Source organism: Podarcis muralis, chromosome 1, assembly GCF_964188315.1.
Source record: "Podarcis muralis chromosome 1, rPodMur119.hap1.1, whole genome shotgun sequence".
Classification (NCBI taxonomy): domain Eukaryota; kingdom Metazoa; phylum Chordata; class Lepidosauria; order Squamata; family Lacertidae; genus Podarcis; species Podarcis muralis.
The window spans coordinates 104,938,824-104,962,026 of record NC_135655.1 but is presented as its reverse complement, the minus strand read 5'-3'; the positions used below and the strand labels follow the sequence as shown (position 1 = coordinate 104,962,026).

Genomic DNA, 23,203 nt, shown 5'->3' with positions numbered 1-23,203 from the left:
ACCTCCCCTCGGGTGCCTGTGACTTTAAATCATCAAACAAATTATCAGACTCAACAGGCTTTTTGTCTTTTCCCATTAATTCAGAAGCACTATTTCCTGCTGCTTCTTCTGCTGTTTCTTCCTCTTCTTCCTCAGTATTATCTATACCATCAGTATCTTGGAAGACAGCAACTCCATTCCAATTTACAGTTTGTATCATGCTTCTGGTAATATGAAATTTGCCAGTTGCTGGTATGTAAATTCTGTACGCCCCCTGCTGGTAGCCCATTAATTTTCCCTGGACACTACGTTCACCCAATTTTTGCTTAGCAGGATAATGCATAATTACATCTGAACCCCAAATGCGGAGGTATTTCAGATTAGGGCGTTTTTTAAACAGTTTCTCATAGGGGGTAACATCTAAACCAGTATGATAACTGCGATTTCTAACGTAACAAAATGCATTAAGTGCTTCAGCCCAAAAGTCTTTGGGCAGATTAGCATCATGCAGATACGTTTTAACCCCTGCCTGTAGGTCACGCTGCACAACTTCAACAAGCCCATTTTGCCAGGGACTTCGGGGGCAAGATAACTCATGAGTAGTCCCCTGCGCTTCCAGGAATTTCTCAAAATCCTCAGAAACAAATTCCCCGCCCCGGTCAGAAAATAGGTTCTTAATTGGTTTGTTAAAGTGCGTTTTTACCCAGTTGCAAAAAACTTTATACTTTTCAAATGCTTGGGACTTCTCAGCTATTGCATAAGTCCAACAGTATCTACTATACTGGTCTATCAGAGTAAGCCAGTACTTAGAACCTCCTAATGATGGTGGGAGTGGCCCAACTAAATCACAATGTACACGCTCAAATGGTTCAGTTACTTTCCTATCTGAGCACCTACCCTTGCGTGCAACCTTAATCTTATTCTTGCAACAGGATAGACATTGCATAAAGAATTTACATGGTTTTAAGTTGAGGCCATTAACGATATTCTTTGTCTTAATTACATCAGCAAAATTCAGGTGTCCCAGAATTCTGTGCGCCTCATGGACACACCCGGAATGAGGCCTTACATTCCTCAACCCCTGGCTTGACTGTGCTGCTCTGCAATTTATAGGCGATTGGGAGTAGGTGCGAAAATACAGTCTATATAAACCATCAGAGTCCCGGGCATACAATAAACGTTTGTTCCCATCAAAAAACTCACACATTGATTTTAAGAAACGCACAGTTATGCCTTGACGAGCAAAGCACCTTACTGACAATAAATTGTCCACTGATGGGCAGTAAATGCAGTTTGCTATTGTAATGTTTAAAGAGTCAAGTTTAACAGTACCTCTGCCAAGCGACTGCAAGACTTGTGAATTGGCTAAATGTACATTACCAATTTCCTCTTCGAAAGAAATAAACAAGCTTCGATCATTGCAGATGTGCTGAGATGCTCCAGAGTCTATAATAAAGGACTTCCACTTGGCATCTTTAATTCTTTTACGATTTGTAGTCCAAGCATGAAATGCTCGCGGCTCGTTTCTGTCTTTACTATACGATGTCTGCTGTTGGGCTGACAACCGTGACTGACGAACAGAAACAGACTTGGGAGTACTTTGCTTTCTTTTGGCTCTGCAGTCCTTTGCAAAATGTCCTTGCTTATTGCAGAACCAACAACGCTTTGCAGCTTTAAATGCAGTTGTATCACCACAGGTTTGCATATGGCGTTCCTCATTCTTTCTGGAAATAGGAGTGCTTATGGCACAAGCCTCCCTTCTATCCAACTCGCCCATTAATCTTGCCGTTACCCCTTCCACAGTTAATTGTGCTGGTGGAACGGCAGATACCTGGCTAGCTATACCATCAAAGTCCTCATTAAGGGAACAAAGGATGATAAAAACATACTGAATATCAGGTATCACCATGTCCCTTCGAATTAATTCGCCGCGTATTGCCTCCAGACGTCTCAAGTGTGCTGCCAAATCGCCACCAGGCTGCAACTTCGTCTGGTACAACTGCTTGAAAAACGTCAATGCAGATGCTGACTCTTTTCTAACATGCACTGCTGCAAGACTGTCCCACATTTCTTTGGCAGTTTTCTTATTTCTTATATAGACTACTTGCTGGTCGCTGACTGCCAAATTAATTATCGCCCTGGCTTTTGCATCTCCTTTCGACCAAGCATTAGTTACAGGGTCAGGAGGGTCATCAGTTACATAGGTCCATACTTCTCTAGAGGTCAAAAGCGCCTCCACCCGAAAAGACCATAAACTATAGTTCTCATCTGTTAGCTGTGGGAAGACCAGAGCCTTCTCAGCTTCAGGAACCCGGTCAACCATTCTGGAACTCTTCCAGACCCACAAAAAAATTACACTAACAGGAGAAGGAGTTTTCAAACCTTTCTCAGAGTCCAAAAATATGCAGTCATCCACTCAGCAGCTGGGCCCATAACCAAAGATGTTGGCTATTTGCAGTATGGTAGCGCTGCAGATAGCTTGCTGGGGAGATCATGCATTAAAAATGAAAAGGACTCAAAAATAACTTAAACAAGGTTTTAATAAGAAAAACAAAAACTCCATTTACACTAAATACATTAACAACCAAACCAGACCCAACCACCAACCCAAACCCCAGGGTAATGGGAGAGCTAGGTGCTGCTCCTTATATACTAAACCCAAATGCTGACACACCTTAATCAAATACAACTCAGCAGCACCTGCTATGTTTCACAGCTTTAAAGTTGGGTCTCGTTATCTTGCTCTGGCCCTTGCTCTGGCCCCTTTAAGATATACACATCGAGTGGAACAATGATTAACCTTTACATTTAAAGAAACCATTCAACAAAGATCACTGGTGCAGCAACTCACGAAAGTCACACTTGTTTGGAACTGCTTTTGTGGAATGACATCTCTGACAGATACGGATTCCTCTCTTCTCCCAATTTTAACCAGATGTTGTTGGACAGTATTGACTGATAGAATATTAATGCCACATACAGTTCAGCATGGCTTCCTACTGGAGTCCTTTTTATTGATATACTGGGTCTGCAAGCTGAACACCTCAAGCAATACCAGACATTTCGTTTGGAGCCCTAATAATACATGCTTGTGTTATTGAAAACCCATTTCTAGAACTTCAGTTAGCACTCTGAAAAGTTAGGCTAAATGGTTGGTGGCATATGAATCCCCTTTGATACCCATCCTAGAGCATAAATATCTCAAACATTTGGCTAAATATTGCCAATATTTAAAGGCATTTATAGACTGCACAGTTTATACAAGACTAGTGCGCCTCTTACATAGAAGCAGATACTGGGCATGCTGCAACTTTCCTGGTTTTCTTCAAATTAGATACTTCACTAGTTGAGATAGCAGACCAAGCTGGCTGGATTGTCTATAAAAGGCTGGCTGACATGGGACATGTTGTCAGAAAGATTAGCTTAACAGAATCAGGCAGTTAGTGAAAAAAGTAAAGAAGACGAATCTGTTGCAATATGGTGGCCTTTTACTTCTTATGTAAACAAGAATGGACATTTACTGCAACCTACAATGAGTCAGGTTACATTGCGTAGGGCATATCTAAATGGCTTGCATTCTGTTTACGAACATTTGCTTTTATTGGGACATACTCTCTGAATTCTATTCTGAATCACTGAGCACTTGCTCAGATATTCTGTGATATGAACGTTTGTAATACCACTCCAAATGCTGTTGTAGATAATTTCTTTGTTTATATTGTTTTTGGTTTGTTGTACGTTTTTGACAACTCAATACAAGCAATTTTCCAATAAAATAAATTATTACATGATTGTGAAAGCCCCTGTTCATATTACCTTCTGTAGGATTGGCTGGTAGGGCTGGGTGATAATCCAGTTTTCATCATTGTGATATATCATCAGCGAAACATTGTGACATACAGTGGTACCTCGGGTTACATACGCTTCAGGTTAAGAACTTTGCTTCAGGATGAGAACAGAAATGGTGCTTTGGCGGCACGGCGGCAGCAGGAGGCCCCATTAGCTAAAGTGGTGCTTCAGGTTAAGAACAGTTTGAGGTTAAGAACGGACCTCCGGAACGAATTAAGTACTTAACCCGAGGTACTACTGTATAAATATATCACGATATCTGAAATAAGTATGGAACTACATAGAGGTGAATGGGGTAACGTCCTTGCAACTGCTACCTAGACAGAGAGAGGTGGGGAGGAAGCAGCAGCCGAGGAAGAATGAGATGCTGGAACGGGAACCCCCAAACCCAGAGTCTCATAAGGAGAAGCCTTCCCCTCCCTATACACTGTCTCCCAAACCCCATTTTGAGGTGACTCCTCACCCTGTGTGGAAAGGACCCAGGGAGGGGAGGACAGGAGGACCAATGAGCTCTCCTTGTCCTCCTTCCACCTATTGGGGAGAGGGGGAGAGATGAGCAGCCAAGGGTAGAAACAAAACGAGAGCTTGTTCCCACTTGAGCTGAAGTGGAGCAGCCAGAGAGGGGAGACGGAGGGAGCAGGACACTTTGGTTGTGGGGGAAATGCCAAGGCTGGGACTGTTCATCCACTGGAGGGAAGGGGAGGGGGAAAGGAGCTGAAAGGGAAGGCAGCAATCTCACTCTGAGCAGAGGGGAGGGGAAAGGGAAGGCAGGCCTGGCAGCCACCTATCTCACTCTTGAGGCTGGAACTCTTCCTCCTCCAGACGGAAGGGGAGTCGGAAGGGAAGGCAGCAGACAGCGATCTCATCACTCCCTGGAGTTTTGAACACGGTTTGCGATATATTCCCAGGTCAAATATTCTGATACTGTCGTCGTGATGTGAATTTCAAACCGCTTTTGGAGTTATGTATTCGACTGGAAAAGGCCAAGGATATGTGGACATGTATACTCCCTTTTTGACTTATGAACACACTTAGCTTTTCGGTTCAGGAAGAAGCCTTTTTTCCTTGCAGAATCCACCCTCTTCTGAAGGCTCTTGGAGTCTGTCTTAAGAGGTCGTTGTTGAAAAGAGTTGGGGTCTTGGTAAACCCAACAAGTGGCAATTGACGCTCAGGCAGTTGGCAGTGTTAATCTTAGGTATGCAGTTGAGTCAAGTAGTTCTCTCTTTATTTCGAAAGCAATAATCTTTTTTTTCTTTCCCTTTTCCCTAGGTCTACAATGATAAATGGACTTCTGCTTATTCCTCTTCTAGTAATGGTGTCTTTTCCTTCACCCAGCATGGAAGGTAAGTTATGAGGGGGGTATAAAACCTGGGTTGGTTATTTTAGTGGCTGACGAGTCACAGAAGGACTGTGGCTGTTCATCAGTCACAGGGAGCAGATGCCAAGTTTTTGCATACATTCTTGTATGGGGCAATCAAGAAGCCAAGCTGTTGGGAGGAAAAGTGCAAATGTGGAGCAAGGAAGCCAGAAACTACAGGGTTTTTGTGTGTGTTGTAAATTTTGGAGTACACTAGTGGGTACCATAAATTTGGAGAGGACAAAGAGTGTTTTCCTCCCTCTGACTTATTCACTCTACCACCCAAGTACTTTTCTTCTTCTGCGGCACACTTGCTGTCTCCTGAGTGCGAATATTTGTGAGGCAAGGAACAGAAAGTTCTTACAAGGATAGGGGCTGCACACTTGCTTGCTTTGCTCACCCCCCCCCCCAAATAAATCCCTTTAGACCACAGTTGGGGAACCTTTCTGGCTTCATGGGCCAAATTTGAAACCTGTAAATCACACAATTTAATGATAATAATTATAAAAAATTATTATCTACCCTTCACCAGACTCTCTTATTCCACCACCCTCACATTAAAAGTAGCAAGGTATCAGCATTAAAGCTAATAAGAGAACATATGTTGGTTGCCTTTATATATTTATGTAATGAATCTCATTAGATGGCAGAATAATGACTTGTGAAAAAATACTTGGTTGACATAATCTGCACTAGCAAAAAATATTAATCCCCTCTGAAAGCCCCTCTAGAGTATCTCTGTCTATGCATTTTAAATCTTGGGCAAATGCTTCCTCTTCCACCCTACCCTGGTCCATGTTCCAGTTTGATACTTCCTTATAGACTTCGCCCTTGTTCATATTTTGTTTCTCTTTCCATTCTTTGGTTCATTGTTTGCTTCATATAGAAGTGTGGGTGAATAAGTAGGTGTGTTAATGTCAGATCCAAAGGGAAGAAAATGAAAATGAGAACAAATTTATTTCCATAGTGGCTGCAAACTGTTGACAAGCCCACTTAGATAGCTGACAGTGTGTGGTTCCTCATTTATGTGGCACCAGTGTAAGATTATTCAATATGAACCTGTTGGTGAATCTCTTGCTGAGATGTACGAAGATTTCTGAATGAAATATATGTCTGCTTTTGCACCACTGCATACTGTAGGCTATGGTTTCATTGCCGATAGTCTTTCCTCTGGCTTCCATATATGCAAAATGAAATGTGACACCACTGTGCTAAAGTCTCTTTGGCTTTTAGTCCTTTTAGTTCCCTGTTGCTTGTCTGACAGATTCTATTGTGTTTGTACTTCTTCTTTTAATTCTTATGTTTACTGTATGCCACCCTGGAAGGGCTGTCTCAAAACATTTTAAATACATAAATGGTACTAACTAGAGTTAGTAGAGAGAAGCATGGGTTTGGTTTTAATTGGGGGGGGGGGTTGCACATGGACTTCTGCTAGTCTTTCCTAACTTTTATAGGGAGGCTACAAAAATGATTGCTGCTTCCTGAAATTACCCCCCATCTTTGATTTAGAAGGTTATATTATAGCATGATCTTCTCTACAGGAACTCCCTTCTACCACCAACTTTTTGCTTGATTCTATAGTTGGAATTGGAAGATACTGATAGAAAGGTTCAAAAGCTGCAGAGAGAAGTAGATAGACTTACGGAGATTTGCTTCTTTCTGCATGAAAGGAAAGTTAATCTCTGCTGCAAAACCTATGGTCATGAGTATACACAGAACAGGACCTATTACTCTGGTGGTATTCCATGGCTTCCCCCAAATAATTTTGGGAGTTGTGGTTAAGGGTGTTGAGAGTTGTTAGAAGACTAGTACAGTGGTACCTCGGGTTAAGTACTTAATTCATTCTGGAGGTCCGTTCATAACCTGAAACTATTCTTAACCTGAAGCACCACTTTAGCTAATGGGGCCTCCTGCTGCCACCGCGCTGCCAAAGCACGATTTCTGTTCTTATCCTGAAGCAAAGTTCTTAACCCAAGCTACTGTTTCTGGGTTAGTGGAGTCTGAAACCTGAAGCATATGTAACCTGAAGCGTATGTAACGCGAGGTACCATTGTATTCCCCTTCCAGAGCTACAATTTCCAGAGTTCCTTCTGAAGAGGAATTGCCTGTTAAACAACTCCGGGAATTATAGCTCCGAGAGAGGACATAGAATGGCCACATATGGCCACATACAATTGTGTATGTTACCTCAGCAAAAGGAACATTTCAGAAATAAAACGTTGGCTTCTTCTTCTTATTTTTAAATCAATCTGATAACATTTCATGTATTTGTGGTTTAGCTACTTGGAAATTAAATACATTGCTGCTTTTTAAAAAAACACACCAGAGGGATAACCCTACCCATGTTCTAAATATTATTTTTAAAAATGTACAGTGAATAATGTGTGCATGCAACATTGCTTTAAGAGAGCTGGTGAATTTCAAGATGAGTGGGATTATTCCCCTTTTTATTACCCTGCAGTTGGCCCTTCTAGTATGATAGAACTTCTCAAACAAAATGAGGGGATTGTAGCTGTGGACTCTTGAGTGCTGCTGCTGTAATGATTTTCCTGAAAGAGAACCATTTGGGGAGGAAGATGAGGTAATTCAACCTCAGTGTGCCTGTCTAGCTGTATAAATAGATCACTGACACAACACCATTTTTTTCCGGCTGCAAAACTGAGAGGAAAACATGTCCCAAAAACTGAAGCATTGAACACTTGGCCTGTCCTTAAAGTTAGGGTAGAAAGTAGATGGAAAATGTGGATCAGCATGAGTCAAGCATCCCTTCCATGTTTTGTTTTTGTCTTGAGATGTTCAATTTATTTTATTTTTTTGCGTGGAGAGCTGCTTTCCTATCTCCCCTCCCTTTCGATTAGGGATAGGACTTATGCTTTGCCTGCAGACTTGCTTTGGTCAGAGGTGAACATACAGGCGAAAGTCTCTGAAAGTCCCAAGAACGTCTTCTGGAACCCATTATGCAGTCTTTCTGTTATCTGTATAGATTCTTCGTGCTTGAAAAGCCAGGCATTACTTGACCCCAGTAAGAGGCACTATTCTGTGGGTTAACAAAATCCAACTCGGCTCTTTAAAGCTTGGATCCTGAATTGCTATTTGACCACAGCCCCTGTCAGCTCTGCCAGTACAGCCAGTGGCAGGGAATAGTCGAAGGGCAGAGAGACAAAAATCTTCGTGAAGAAATAATAATAATAATAATAATAATAATAATAATAATAATAAATATTTATACCCAGCCAGATTTCCCCAACCACTCTGGGCATCTTACAGCACACACAGCACATAAAAAATGGTAAAACATTAGACATAAAAATTTCCCGATACAAGGTTGCCTTCGAATGTCTTCTAAAAGTCAGATAGTTGTTTGTTTCCTTGACATCTGATGGGAGGGAGTTCCACAGGGCGGGCAGCACTATTGAGAAGGCTGTCTGTCATCTCCTTGACAAGATGTCAAGGAGCAATGCCAGGAAAACTATTTCAAAAGAGTGAACTGGTCACAAAAACCATCATTAGGGGGAGATAAAGGATTTTAACACAAGTTAGAGCTATTCTTTAGTGATGGCCTGAATAAATTAGTTCATATGTCTCAAGGTGCGAAGCTTGCTTTGCTTATAAGGTGCTGTGGGACTTTGAGCAACTCCTATGGGAAGGGAAAGCCCTAACCCTGCCCCCTCCAGATTCAACATATCTGCATTTGGTCCAGGAACTGGAATGGGGCCCTGCTACCCACCCATTGGTTAGGACCAGGGCTACGCTTTTTGTGGAGTTCATTTGAACTCTTAAGTGAAATATCTAGGACTTGTAGCTTCCCAGGATGTACGTAGCAATTGCTTTTGTGTGGAAGTGCCCTTATCAACTTCTTGGAAAGCTAGCCTATTGAGGAGACTGCCCTGGCCTTGTCCTTTATCTCTTTCTTTCCATTTGCAAGCAAGCAGATGTTTGTGCGGGTGTTTTCTAAGAAGTGCATTCTGTGCACAGGGAGGAAATTTATGTCTGTTCTGAATAAACTGGGGGGTAGTGGAACAATCCATGACATTTCCCCCCCCCCCCACTTCCTTTGTTGACATCTTGGGCCTTGCAGCATAACCATGGCCTATGTGCTCTTGCCTTGTTCATTTTCTTAAGTTATATCCTTTTAAGACTGGGTTGTTGAACTTTCTTGTTCTCTTAGGCAGGGTGAAATAATGAAGGTACCTCAAATATATTTGTAGTGTGCAAGAGCTCTTCTTAACTTGCTCTTGTCCATATAGGCACTTATTTACGATACAGCCCTATTTAGGACATAGTCTACTTGGTTACATCCACGCCATACATTTAAAGCACTATTATACCACAGTAATGGATAACCCTGGGAACTATAGTTTGTTAAGGCTACCAGAAGTCTAACCTCTGTGTGGTCAGCAGACTTGGAACTACATTTCCCAGGTTTCTCCATGAATATTACACATTACACCTTGGTGCCGATGTAGTATATGTTGCTGTTAATGCTGCTGTTTGTCTGGTCTGGTAAAGATTGATGGACTGTCCATGAATATAGTGCTTTAAATGTGTGGGGTGGTCCTTTCCTTCCCTCCTTTTTTATTTTTTAAAGAACACCTGGTCTTTAACATGATGGCAGGAAGCTGTAACGGCTACTGGTTTCCACTTGTGATTTTCATGCCACTACTCTTTGGAATGTGGTAACTCAAACAGCCACGAAACCTGTCTTGACCCAGCATCTTAACTAATAAATGGCACACAAAATTACACAGTGGACATTGCAAAGCCCTATTACCCTAGCAGTTATGCTATGACACAGCTTGTAGCATTCATGCACACTTTAAAAACTTATCCTTTTTGCTTACGTTCATTTTCTGTCTTGGCGCACACTCTTGTTTTTCCTGTGTATTAACTGAATGTGAAAAGAGTTCCCAGTTAGGGAATAGTGACAAAGCAGAGTAGAAAGTCCTGCCTAATTTGGATTAGGCCTGTCGTACCCTTTTAACAGGGACGCTGGTGGCGCTGTGGGTTAAACCACAGAGCCTAGGACTTGCCGAACAGAAGGTTGGCGGTTCAAATCCCTGTGATGGGGTGAGCTCCTGTTGCTCGGTCCCTGCTCCTGCCAACCTAGCAGTTTGAAAGCACCTCAAAGTGCAAGTAGATAAATAGGTACCGCTCCAGCGGGAAGGTAAACGGTGTTTCCATGCGCTGCTCTGGTTCGCCAGAAGCGGCTTAGTCATGCTGGTCACATGACCCAGAAGCTGTACGCTGTCTCCCTCGGTCAATAAAGCGAGATGAGCGCCGCAACCCCAGAGTCGGTCACGACTGGACCTAATGGTCAGGGGTCCCTTTACCTTTACCCTTTTAATCTGTAAAAGAAGAATCTCCCAGTTGTGTTTGAACTTCACCGTCAAATAAATGGGCGGGGAGAGAAGAAGGTTCACCCTAACCCTAACCCTAAGGAATCAGAAATATCCTGTGGAAGTTCACATATGAATTTTTTTTAACATGAAAAATTGTTTTGTTATCAAGAGAAAATTGGCTTTGAAAGATCACATTGGTTCTCTTGTGGGTAGATGTTTCGGCAGCTTTTGTGCACATTTGGTCTGGATGGCTGGCCAAGGTGTTGAGGGCCAAGACCAAAGGATGAAGGGAAATGTCATTATCTAATGGTTCGGTATGGTTATGTTAAGATCATTGCCATCAATTCCTGTTTGTGAGCTTCCCGTTTGGCGTTGGATCAGCCATGATGGCGAGCAGGTTGCTGGGCTAAGAGAGGATGTTGGTCTGATCTGGCAGGGCTCCTCTTACCATTGGTGAATGCATTTCCTGTTCAGAAATTGTTATATCCTTCATAAAATGCAAAGTTATAACAGAGACAAAGTGGTTGTGCCCATCTCCCTTCCTGTGTGGCAGCAGCCTCCTAAGCCTGGGAGCATGGTTGCAGTGGTCTGCTGTGATGCCATTCCCTCGCCTAGGTGTTCCACCCAGGAGCCACTTAATCTGAAATGTATGTTCCCAAGGATGGGTTTGCAGGAAGGAATTGGGTTTTTGGTGGTGTGTCACCAGGCTTCCCAAAAGTCTCCTTGCCTGAACTTTGGCCAATGGCTGCAGGTCTCAAGACAATGTTAGGAACAGTTTTTTATAATAAACTGAGGACTGTAGCTCAGTCTCTCCCAAATGAATAATTTGTATTAATGCATAAATGCTTGCAATCCTGGAGTTGTTGATCCTCATCCTACACACCACTGCATTCAGACACCAATCCAGATCTAATGGTTAGAAGACGTCGTTAGATGGCCAGAATTTTCTATGGATAGATCAGACCCATTTCCCCCTCTCCTCCCCAGATATCAGTGCCTGATCCATTGCACATGAATTCAGTAGTGATGAAAAGACTTAGATCATGTGAATGCCTGAACTGTGTTCTAATTACTCCCCAACTTGAGATGGATATTCCAATTTGTGTATTGAAATGGGGTGGGGGTGCCATTCTCTAGATGAAAAGTGTTTTGGAATGATTGGTGGTGGTAGAACTGCCGTTAAAGAAAACAACAACAGCCCATTTGAATTACAGGCTGTATACTCGAAAATAAAACCTGTGCTGGAACCGAAAACCAGGGTCCATGCTGTGAATTATTTTTAGATGCTGCTTTGTGCAATTAGCTTTGTTTTGCTTAGTGACCATATGCTATTTTCCCCCTCCTGTTTAAGCCAGTATGGCTGCTATTAAAGCTAGATTGGAAAAAAAAGAAAGAAAGAAATTGCTTTGCTTTGCTAACAAGACAAGTTGACTTGAATGGCTTTCCTTTCACCATTTCCAGAGGATGCTCAATCATTTTGTTATATAAAAATATAACTCTGCTAAATATCTGTTTCGCTTCCAGCAATATTCTCAACGTTTTCCAAATGTGATATATGTGTCTCTGTGTGTGTTTAAAAAACTACCAAAAAAATTTAGAAGGCTAGTTATGTGCCTTGGTTGGTGTGGCAACTGATCTTGCGAGGTATTGAACAGTGGCTGAAAGAATTTAACAGCTGGAGATTTAGGGCATAATCCTGGTGATCCTTCCTTTTGGCTAAGAGACTGTATCATGGATGGGGCCACCTTGTGCCCTTCATATGATGCTGGACTCCAGTTCCCATCAGCCCCAACCAGCATGGCAAGTGATCAGGGATGATGGGAGTTGCAGTCCAACATCACAAGGCCACTGATTCCACATCCCTGAGCTGTAGTGTTTGGTGGAAGCCCTGCTGTGCCACTGGACGTCAAGCTATGCTGCCTACAGCATAGCTGTAATATAACCTGGTAGAACATGCCAGATACTGTGGATAGAGGAGCCATTCTGCTGGTGACTATATGCCAATAGAATGGCCAAAAGGGGATGGTGTCATGGAGAGCATGCACTTCATCTTATGTCTTCTATCCATGTTCACACACAAACCTGTTGAAGGTGCAACCATACCTAGCATGTGCACACACCCACCCACCAAATGGTAAGACTAATGATTTTAGAGCAGCCGGTGTGTCCTGGAAAGTTTAAGGGAACACTGTGTCCCTTTCAGGCGGCATCATAAACTTTCCCAATGTGTACATATATTAGATCAGATTTAAAGCTATATATTAATGAATAAATACAAATAAGAGCTGGTTGGGAGTCTATAGGGCTGCTAATGAACGAAAAGATCTGCCTGGTATGCAAAGGTGAGACTTATGTTGAAAATGGACCAAAGCACACCTGGATATTGTTTTGGTTCTCTCTGTTCTGTGTGATTCTTAATTAATATGTAATGAAGTCTGTACATTTTTAAAAGCAGTTACTCCTCAACCATACTCTGTTTGAAAATCCACTTCTGCTGGATGTGTTCGGGCTGGTTGCTTGCATAAAAACTAGCAAACTTTGCTTTCCTCCTGAAATAGTTATAAAAAAAGATAAGATTTTGGTTTATCCTTTGGGTGGAGTATTTGTTGTATACACATGCATTCTCTTGTGTAACAATTGACTGCTATTGCCTTTTTAGCCTGTTGCAAAAGTGATAAGTGATAGATTGGCTGCTTTCCAGACACAAACTGCTACGATAGGATTCAGCACTTCTTTCTCAGGAACATCTGGACTAGAAAGGAAGAGTGTAGAAGCATAAAATCTCCTGTAGGCAGTGTCTTGTGCTGGCTATTAGTAAAAGGTAAAGGGACCCCTGACCATTAGGTCCAGTCGTGGACGACTCTAGGATTGCGGCGCTCATCTCGCTTTATTGGCCGAGGGAGCCAGCGGCGTACAGCTTCTGGTTCATGTGGCCAGCATGACTAAGCCACTTCTGGCAAACCAGAGCAGCGCACGGAAACGCCGTTTACCTTCCCGCTGGAGCAGTACCTATTTATTTACTTGTACTTTTGACGTGCTTTCGAACTGCTAGGTTGGCAGGAGCAGGGACCAAGCAACAGGAGCTCACCCCTTTGCAGGGATTCGAACCGCCGACCTTCTGATCGGCAAGTCCTAGGCTCTGTGTGTTGTGCTGGCTATTAGTTTTGCACAAATAGCGTATTTCAGATGATGTTGAAAACCGCAGTTAAGGAAGGGGGTCTGAATTGACAAACCACAGTTTGTGTGTGGATGGCAAACTGGAATCATAAACTATGGTTTGAAATTGGATTCTAAACATTGGTTTCTGCTAAATATAGTTTGCATGTCATCTGAATTGATAAGATGTGCGGGATGCATTCTAGAGAATAGGCCTAATGTGATTGGGTAATTAGGTTTTACATCAGCAACGTTGACACCTTTATAGGATAGAGAGATTCTGAGTGGCTATGTATTATTTATTACTATTTAATGGGTTTCTAGCCTGCCATTTAGAGTGTATACTCTTCCAGAGAGGGTTACAACAAATCAATAAAATACTACATTAAAATTCAAGGGTGATAGCCAATACTAGTCATACTGAGAGTGGACCCATTGAAATAAATGAGCTTAAGTTACTTAAATTCATTGATTCCATGGTGCCTATTCTGACTTAGTTGGATAACACCCCAAGGTTTTAAAATGGCAGTAAAAACAGTTAACATAAAAATGTCAGCCAATAGAACAGTTATTTTTTAATGGCCATAACAGCACCTCAGTGAAGCCAGAAACCAGAATAAAAGAGTTTTCGGGACTTCTCCTTAACCTCTGTCCTGTGGGCCAATTTTGACCCCTCCAGGGTGTTCCAAGTTGGCCTGCAAGGCCATTTCTCACAAACCACAAGTAGCATCAGTTGGTTGGTGGGGTGAAATCTGGTTTTGGCTGGGTCTGCTTCTTCCCAGTCATCAGAGCAGAATTTAACCCCTACCTCTCAACTGATTCAGGAAGGGGCTTGCTTTGGAATCCCTTGCTAAAACAAATGGAGGGGAAAACACTTTTGTTTTGGCAGCACCTTTCAAGGTGCTTTGAAAGCTCAACTTTGGGACTTCAAAGCACCCTGCATCTGATGTCATTGTAATGTTAAGTGATTGACAGTTGGGTGCCTCCACTCACCTGTCAGTTTTGGCTGCGAGGCCAATCCTGTAAGGATCTTGCCCAGGGAGCCCAAAAGGTTTCTCATCCCTTCCCTAAAGAGTGGGGCCATGCATATTTCGGGGGGGGGGGGCATTTTAGAGATACCAAGGTCTTTTTGGTTTGCTCAAAACTTTCCAGAGTGCACTTCCCAACTCTTGGAAGTTGTTAAAGAGGTTGATGTATTTGTAATCTTTGGAAATAAAGACTTTGTGCCAATTTGTATTAGTTGCTGTTGAGCTCCATTCAGTTTTGTGTACAAATATCACCCATTGTGAAGAGACAACCCCACCCCCAAATGTTTGATTTACACACTCAAAAGCATAAAGTCATCAGAATCCACCAGCCTTCTTTGTAGTGTGAAATGTTGATGAGCTTGCAGTTTCTTCTCATTCTCCTCCTAGTGGTGCATCAATAAAACTGCTGGCACATTTGCAAAGCTTAGCAGGGCCTGGTATGGTTCTAAACTGAATGGGGAACCACATGCCGTGATTCCTGAATTGCAGGGGGTTGGACTAGATGTCCCTCGGGGGTCCCTTTCAGTTCTATGATTCTACTCTTCTCGGAGGGGAGAATGAACCAAAAGTTGGCAGAGCCAGCTAATTTTTATTTTTCAAAAAACCATAATGCATTTGTTACGTGTATAGGTCGCCTAATGAAATGGTGTTTTCCTTCCTTCTTCCCCCATGCAGATGAAGAGCACAAACCTACCTTGATTAACTACGACTGTGTGTGTGAAGGCACGTCATGTGTGAATGGCGACCGCTGCAGAGGCCACCAGTGCTTTGCCTCTTTGAGCATCAACAATGGCGCTAAAGTGTATCAGAAGGGCTGCTTCCAAGTCTACGAACAAGGGAAAATGACATGTAAAACACCTCCTTCCCCTGATCAAGCGGTCGAATGCTGTCAGGGTAACCTGTGTAACATGAACATCACAGCACAGCTGCCGACGAAAGGTGAAAGTCTTATTCTCTGGCAAACAAATTTCATATTATTAGCAAAGCGTTTCTTATAATAAGCTCACTGTCTTTGACTTGAGGTCTATGATCTTATGGGATCATGTGTGACATCTCCGGAAATTGAATACAGTTGTACCTCAGGTTAAGAACTTAATTTGTTCTGGAGGTCCGTTCTTAACCTGAAACTGTTTTTAACCTGAGGTACCACTTTACCTAATGGGGCCTCCCGCTGCCGCCGCCACCCAATTTCTGTTCTCATCCTGAAGCAAAGTTCTTAACCCGAGGTACTATTTCTGGGTTAGCGGAGTCTGTCACCTGAAGCGTCTGTAACCCGAGGTACCACTGTACATGAAAGAGAAGGGAGGAAAGGTTGGTCGTGGTGTGTGGAAGCATATTGACCAATAGTGATGATTTGGAAAATTAAGGACCTCAATCTCTGTGTGAGAGGCAAGTGTATAGGCCTCTCCAGGCATTCCAGATAGGGGAAAGTGGACATGTGAGGGGTGTGGCAGGAATTAGAGTTCTAGATCTGGCTTCCCAAGTTGGAGAGTTCTTGAAGCAAGAAGCTCCTGTATCTGTGGAGATTCTCCACACTGGAAAATCAGGGTTTTATAAAACACAGGGAGATTCCACAGATACAAAACTGCTCCCCACAGGAACCAGGAGTAGCTTATACTCTACGAAGAACAAACTGAAATCTAAAAACGGAAAATGAGATGGAAGTTGGTGGGACTATGAATGTAACAAACCAGGTGGGATACAAGTGTAAGGGCCCTTCCACACTTCCTATTCATAGTGGTATAGTTGCTACCACATAAGGTCCTTAAGGGGTGTGACCACAACCCTGGAACTTATCTCAGTTCAGGCACAACTCACCATTAGTGTGGAGAAGAAAACCCTACACTCGCTCTCTAATAACAATGACATGTGACCAGAGATGCAGGCAATCAGCTCCCAATTCACTCTTGAAAACATTAACTCAAAGAGCAGTTGTACCACTTATAAATGATAAGTGCAGAGAGGCCCTAAAAAAGAGGCACGTTGTGAGGCACCAGTGGGGCCATCAGGGTCCACTTGTTTGAGAAAAGCTTGGTAGGTTCAGACCTGGCCTGGATGGGTGATCGGTTGGAATCCATGTGGACTTCCATGATGTCAGAAAGGAGAATATAAATGTAAGAAAATAAATACATAATTAAAAATAAGAAATATAGAGTATTGTATTCTGACAGAATGCAAGTATCCATGGAAGAGCTGGCCTCACAAAGTTCAAGAGCTCCAGCTGGGTTCCCATTTAGCCTGCTGGGCTGTTTTTAAGAGTCTACCAGATATTGGAGTTAACACCAGAGCTGGAAAGAAAGATTTCACACTTCTAGGTTTTAGCTTCCCGGTTTTTTAGATGGCCAGGTGCCGAGTCTCCCTCCTCCCCAAAGCCTTCTTCAGCACACCAACTCCTTCTGAGACAGCTGAATTCTCCAATTAAATTGTGTGGGGTTTTTTAAATAAGGATTTACAGTAAATGTACACAAGCGAGTGTCCTTCTATCTTTCTTTTCAATGGACTTTTGTCAAAATTCCCAGCATTTAAGATTTGACTTACCTTCTGTTCTTTCTTTTTGTTTTTATGTGAAGGGCACCCACTTCAAGGGGAAGCTGTGGGTTACACCACGGAAACACTTATCATATTTGTTGTAGCATCAGTTCTGGCGCTCCTGATATTTTCTGCAGTGACGTTGCTGATCATCCGAAAAGTGAAACAGTACCATATGGAAAGGCTCAATTCAAGGGATCCAGAATATGGAACCATTGAGGGACTCATAGCATCAAACGTTGGTGACAGCACCCTGGCAGTAAGTAAATCTCGTCTGCTGTTATTCCTATGAAAGCATTCTGCTGTTTTTATTTTTTGATCAGACTGCCAAAAATGTTACTTGTGAAATATGAACACTACACACAGTCTCCTTCTCCAACTACCTTTTTATAAGCTTGGAGTAGGCATTGCCCACTCTCTTAAAAACTAAAATGTCATTAGGAGCTGAATTCTGTTCCCACCACCACCTTCTGTGGATTATTTTTAATGCTCGCTTAAGAAGATCCCTGTTGGCTCAAGACAAAACCTTGTCCAGCCCACTGTCCTGTTCTCACAGCAGCCAACCAATACCTATGGGTATCCTGCAAACAGGACGTGAGCGCACTCCCCATTTCTGATTCTGATTCTCAGCAGAGGGGTCTGAGACGTTCAGCTTCACTGGGAGAATTAGGACACAGGGAGGAAGTCTGTTGATGGAGCTCATTCATTCTTGTATGTCTTCTGGTGCTTTTATTAGAAGTGAGTTAACCACAATGTGCAAGTGGTGTGTTTATACAGTTGATAGCATGAACACGTACTAGTGTTGGCATGGCGCAAGGGCCTCAAGACTGCTGTACAAGCGGTACCTCTACTTACGAACACAATCCGTTCCAGGGTGCCGTTCACCCCCCCGAAAAGTAAGTAGAGTGCTGCTTCTGCGCCTGACACAGTAGAGCTCTCCTGCGCATGCGTGAAGCACGCAGAACGCTTCTGCGCATGCGCGCATGGCGAAACCTGGAAGTATACACTTCCGGGTTTGCTGCGCTCGCAACCCGAAAATCCGCAACCTGAACTTAACGCAGCTAGAGGTATGACTATATATTTTGAAGGCAGGATCAGTAGGATATCCATCATTCCTTTGGTAAATGCTTTAAAACTGAACATATAAATTGTTTTGCTGCCACCTTGTGGTTGTACCTGAGTGATTTAAAATGCATTTTTCAGGACAAGATTGTAGTAGAATAATACAAATCCTTTTCCTGTTGAGTTAATGGCACTTGCTAATATCTCTATATCAAAGGTGTGTACCTCTATATCAAAGGTGTGTACACACACACACACTTTATTTATTTACAGATTTTGTTATTCTGAGCGGTTTTCTGCTCAGTGCTTAAGCCCAAAACAGGAAGTTTCTAAGCAGTCAAATTTCAGTAACCTCTTTGGGCTTTAACAGTTGTAACCCTGTATATTTATTTTCAGAGATAAGCTGTGTTGAGTTAAATGGGACTTATTCCTTGGTCACTGTGCGTAGGCATGTAGCCGTAAACGGTTCTATTTTGACTACTCTATCAAATCCTATTAAAAGTTCAGTATCTAAGGGTGGCATTCCTTTTAGGGACTCTTACATGTGTTTTTGCTTAAGGGTGATTCTAATAAAAATAATAATGATAATGATGTAATTATAATTCTTAATTAAAGCAGTGTTTATTGAACTTCGTATCTCACCCTCCCCCCTTTTGATGAAGTCACCACTCCAAAATGCCACAGTTCTAATAAACTAGTTATAAAAAGATGAGCTTCCCAACCAAGAGGGAACATCAGTCCGCCCCCACCTTCCCCCAGTGGCATAAATTATATAAAACTGCTGAGTAGGAGCAGTTCTCCAAATTGGGTGATAAACTGCATTAAAACCTCAATAGACAGTTAGAAGGGGATTACATTTCAGTAATCTCTGCGTTAAGCCAGTCACAAAAGCTTTCAGGCATTACAATGAAGATTTGCATTACAATGAAGAAAAAACCCACTTGAGGTGGAGGAGGGGCCAGCAGGGGGTGAGTGTGTCAAGCTCTGCTCCCCTCGTCCTCCTTCAAAGCTCTGTGTTGGAGAACCTTCTGCACCTCGTGCAGGTTCATAGAATCATGGAACTGTGGAATTGGAAGGGACCACGAGGGTCATCTAGTCCAACCCCCTGCAAGCCAGGAATGATTTGCCCAGTGTGGGCAAATACCCACCACCCTGAGATTGGGAGTCTCATGCTGTACCGTCAGAGCTGTCCCAGTGGAGGCTGCTTGTGTATTTTTAGAACCCAGGAAAACCTGTACTGAAGACTCCCTGCTGCAGACACTTTCTCTCTTAATAGTTGGTCATTGGGGTCCTTGTCTCCCCAATGCCCCGCCCATGTGTTACTTGAACTCTTCATTGCAATGCCTGAAGGGGGCTTCTGTTAGCATGTGTTCACACAGCCTATATGTACTTTTTTTCAACACATGTATGGCTGCGTATATGTTTTCAGTAGCACCTGGAGTTCAGCCTCTTACTGGTTTGGATGGTGGATGTCTTTTAAAAATATATATCAACTATACTATAATTGCAAAGTAATGTAGATTACTGGTTTGGAAGGTCTGGAATTATTAGCCTACCGTTCCCTAGCAGGAAGATTTCCCTTTTTTGGTGCAGAAAACCAGGGAGCAAATTGTAGATCCACCTTGTATCTGTTTCTGTGCATTTTTTAATTTGCGATTTTTTTCCTGAGTCACTCCGTGCTCTCTCACATTTGATCTGTAATTTGTGGTCCAAGCTGCTCTGTACAAACAAAACTATGTGCTCTCCATTCACTATGAAAACAGCTATAGCCCCCACCCCCTTTGGGCCAAAGTGGATGCAATTTACAGGTACAGAGGCCATTGCAGAGTGGATTAAGCCTTCCAAACAGCAGACAAATAGGTCCCTGAGTGCAATGTAAATGGAAGAAAAATGCCTTCAATAAATGAATTGAAGGGAGGGAGGTGGCAGAATGCCAGCTTCTGTTCCATTTCAATTCTAGTTCCAAACATGTGGTCTTATTTTTCCACACAGGACTTGTTGGACCATACCTGTACATCCGGAAGTGGCTCTGGCCTTCCTTTCCTGGTACAAAGAACGGTGGCTCGCCAGATTACGCTGTTGGAGTGTGTGGGTTAGTAATCTTATTCTACCTGGGACAGGGACCTGATGGTTCCTCTGTGTTGTGTGCTGTGGAGAAGGGTGTGATCCTGTACACATCTACCTGGAAGTAAGTCCCATTAAACTCAAAAAGGGTTTACTTCTGAATAGAGACGTATAGGGTTGCACTTTCAAGAAACGGTGTGTCTGTGTTTCAAAGAGAGGCCAAATGGTTAAGCGGCTGGTCTGTATTGAGTCGCGAGTGGAATCCTTGGACAGGAAGTCCCTTCTGTGTAACGCCAAGAGCCTCAAAGGTGTCGTGTGTCCCGTTACCCTGGATTACACCTGTTGCTGATGAACATGTGCCAAAGGCGAGGTAAAGAAACGAGAGACCAGCGTCAGTCGTGTGTAGCTGCCAAGGAAAGCAGGTGGCACTGTGTTGAATTAAGCTTATTTTAGTTTGCTTGGGTTGAACCCAGGGTCCCCAGTGTACAGCTCACGTACTGCTCCCTTCTACTGTGTCGCCTTCATTTACCACATACATCAATGCATTATTACTGTTATTATGTCTTTTACTTCCTGCGTGGCAAACGGGCAACGCTATTTTCATGTGTAAATCAGTTAGCAAGTCTCCCCTGCTCAGTGGTGGAGTGTGTACTGTGCATGCATTTGCCCACAGTTTCCAATCTTTGACCTCACCTGTTGAATTATTTTCAATACAAGGGCTGGGGGTGAGTGGGGATGGCAGCTCCACTTGGTAAACTGCTGGAGGGTAGGCAGTACTGTGGGCCGATGGCAAGAATATAAGGCATATGAGATTCAGCTTCCAAAAGCAGCCACACAGTTAACACGCACCTGAATCTGTTCTATGGCAGGGTATTGGTGGAACTGATATCAGCATTCCCAGTGCTCCAAGCCTTTAGTAACTGCTGGTGCCTGCTTGCTGAAATAGAAAGAAATGGGAAGTACAGCCAGGGATCTATTTATTTCACATATTTCTGAGCTAGCTGTCAAGCCTATAGTTTCCCCAAAGCTGCTTCCGTTAATAACAAATGAACAGTTTTGTTAAACAAACACGGAAACATAAAAATTGCAACCCTACAGCTGGTTTAAATGTACTGTATAAAATCAACACCTGTGAGAAAAACAAAACACCCAATTAGCTCCTCTAAAATGAAGCATTAAAAGCCAAGGAAAACAAGTGGGTATTAAAAAAAACTTTCTGTAAACCTCTGAACCAAAGGAGTCAGCCATATAGCCCTTGGGAAGAAATTGCACAGAAGAGGGGCTACCACGAAAAAGGCCTAAATTGATCTCAGAGCCAGGTGCCTCTGAAGTTGGTCTTAAAACATCCGTTATTGGTAATATTTGGCCAAAGTCCTTGCTATGTTTCCTCTCCACCCAACTACATCCTGAAGTGAGAATCTCTTGCCTTGGAGCCTGAGCACCATGAAGGGTTTGTTTTTAAAGTGCCTTAAAATGTTGATTTAGTTTCAAGTCTCTGCTCTGGTCTAGCCTGGAAGCATCCTACTATTTGCTTAATGAAGACTGCTGCTCAAATCCTGTGTATCTGTTTGCCTGTTCTAGGGAAAGGTCGATACGGTGAGGTCTGGAGAGGACAGTGGCAAGGAGAAAATGTTGCAGTAAAGATATTTTCTTCCCGAGACGAGAAGTCCTGGTTCAGGGAAACGGAATTGTACAATACTGTGTTGCTGAGGCACGAAAACATTTTAGGTGAGTGATATTTTCTTAATGGCTTTTGTATACAGATAAGGGCGTGGGGAGCGTTAAAAAAGACCTGGACCCTGAGTCTACTGAACGCTGTAGTGCAAGGCTTTCTCCACCCCCTTAAGTTTTGATCCACCTTCATCAAGAAAAACTTGACTCCTGCAGAAATATATCCTTGCATTCGGTTTTCTCTTAGCAAAACCATACTCATGAGCATGATTCCCCCACCGACCAAATACCATATGTGCACCATGATAAAAATGTTTTTAAGTATACCTCTGTGTAATCCTATGTATTAAGCATTACAGTGGTACCTTGGGTTAAGTACTTAGCTAATGGGGCCTCCTGCTGCTGCCGTGCTGCCGGAGCACGATTTCTGTTCTCATCCTGAAGCAAAGTTCTTAACCTGAAGCACTATTTCTGGGTTAGCATAGTCTGTAACCTGAAGCATATGTAACCTGAAGCGTATGTAACCCGAGGTACCACTGTATGTCATTTCAGTACACATTTCCATTGCAAATAAGATGAAGCAGACTCTTAAAAACAGACTATATTTGCTAGAGATGGGGAATATTTCCCAGCCCACCAGCCTCATCCTGTCATGGGCAACCATCTAGGGACTGTGTGCTGGTGGTTGGTTGGGACCAGAGACATAGCAACTGAGGCGGTTCTTAAATGTTGTACATTCCAGCCCATGCAAAAGTTTCTAACTGCCCCCACCCCATGTATGTTTGTATACATACATATACTAGCATCTTTTCTGTCTATCCAGGCAAGCAATAACTACCACATTTTAAAGACACATTCCAGGCAGGTGAAATCACTTGAGGAGTGCACAGGATGAGGCTGTCGTGTGGTTTGTCCTTCAGAGGAGCTGTGGTTTGCGGCTTGCCCCTGTGGGTCTGAGGTTCCCTATCCCCATGCAGTATATTCAGAACAGACCATACCTTCAGAAGAGACCATACATTTAAAGCAGTACCATACCACTTTAATTAGCCATGCCTTCCCCCAGAGAATCCTGGGAGCTGTAGTTTGTTAAGGGAACTGAGAGTCCCCTGTTCCCCTCACGGAGCTACAATTCCCAGAGTTCCCTGGGACGGAGGATGGACTGTTAAGCC

General features: G+C 43.0%; 1 protein-coding gene across 2 annotated transcripts in view; it reads left to right on the top strand.

Annotated features, from left to right (window-relative positions):
* Positions 1-23,203, top strand: part of ACVR1 (activin A receptor type 1) — a 73,198-nt gene that overhangs the window by 36,568 nt on the left and 13,427 nt on the right. The window contains exons 1-6 of one of the 2 annotated variants that reach the window (XM_077936360.1): positions 4,628-4,736; positions 5,098-5,171; positions 15,384-15,647; positions 17,279-17,496; positions 20,292-20,391; positions 21,945-22,091. In XM_077936360.1, coding sequence (XP_077792486.1) covers positions 5,105-5,171; positions 15,384-15,647; positions 17,279-17,496; positions 20,292-20,391; positions 21,945-22,091 — 796 coding nt within the window. In that variant the 5' untranslated portion in view covers positions 4,628-4,736; positions 5,098-5,104. Of the gene's footprint in view, positions 1-4,627; positions 4,737-5,097; positions 5,172-15,383; positions 15,648-17,278; positions 17,497-20,291; positions 20,392-21,944; positions 22,092-23,203 lie in introns of those variants that run through there. The other variant, XM_077936351.1, reaches the window with a different exon arrangement.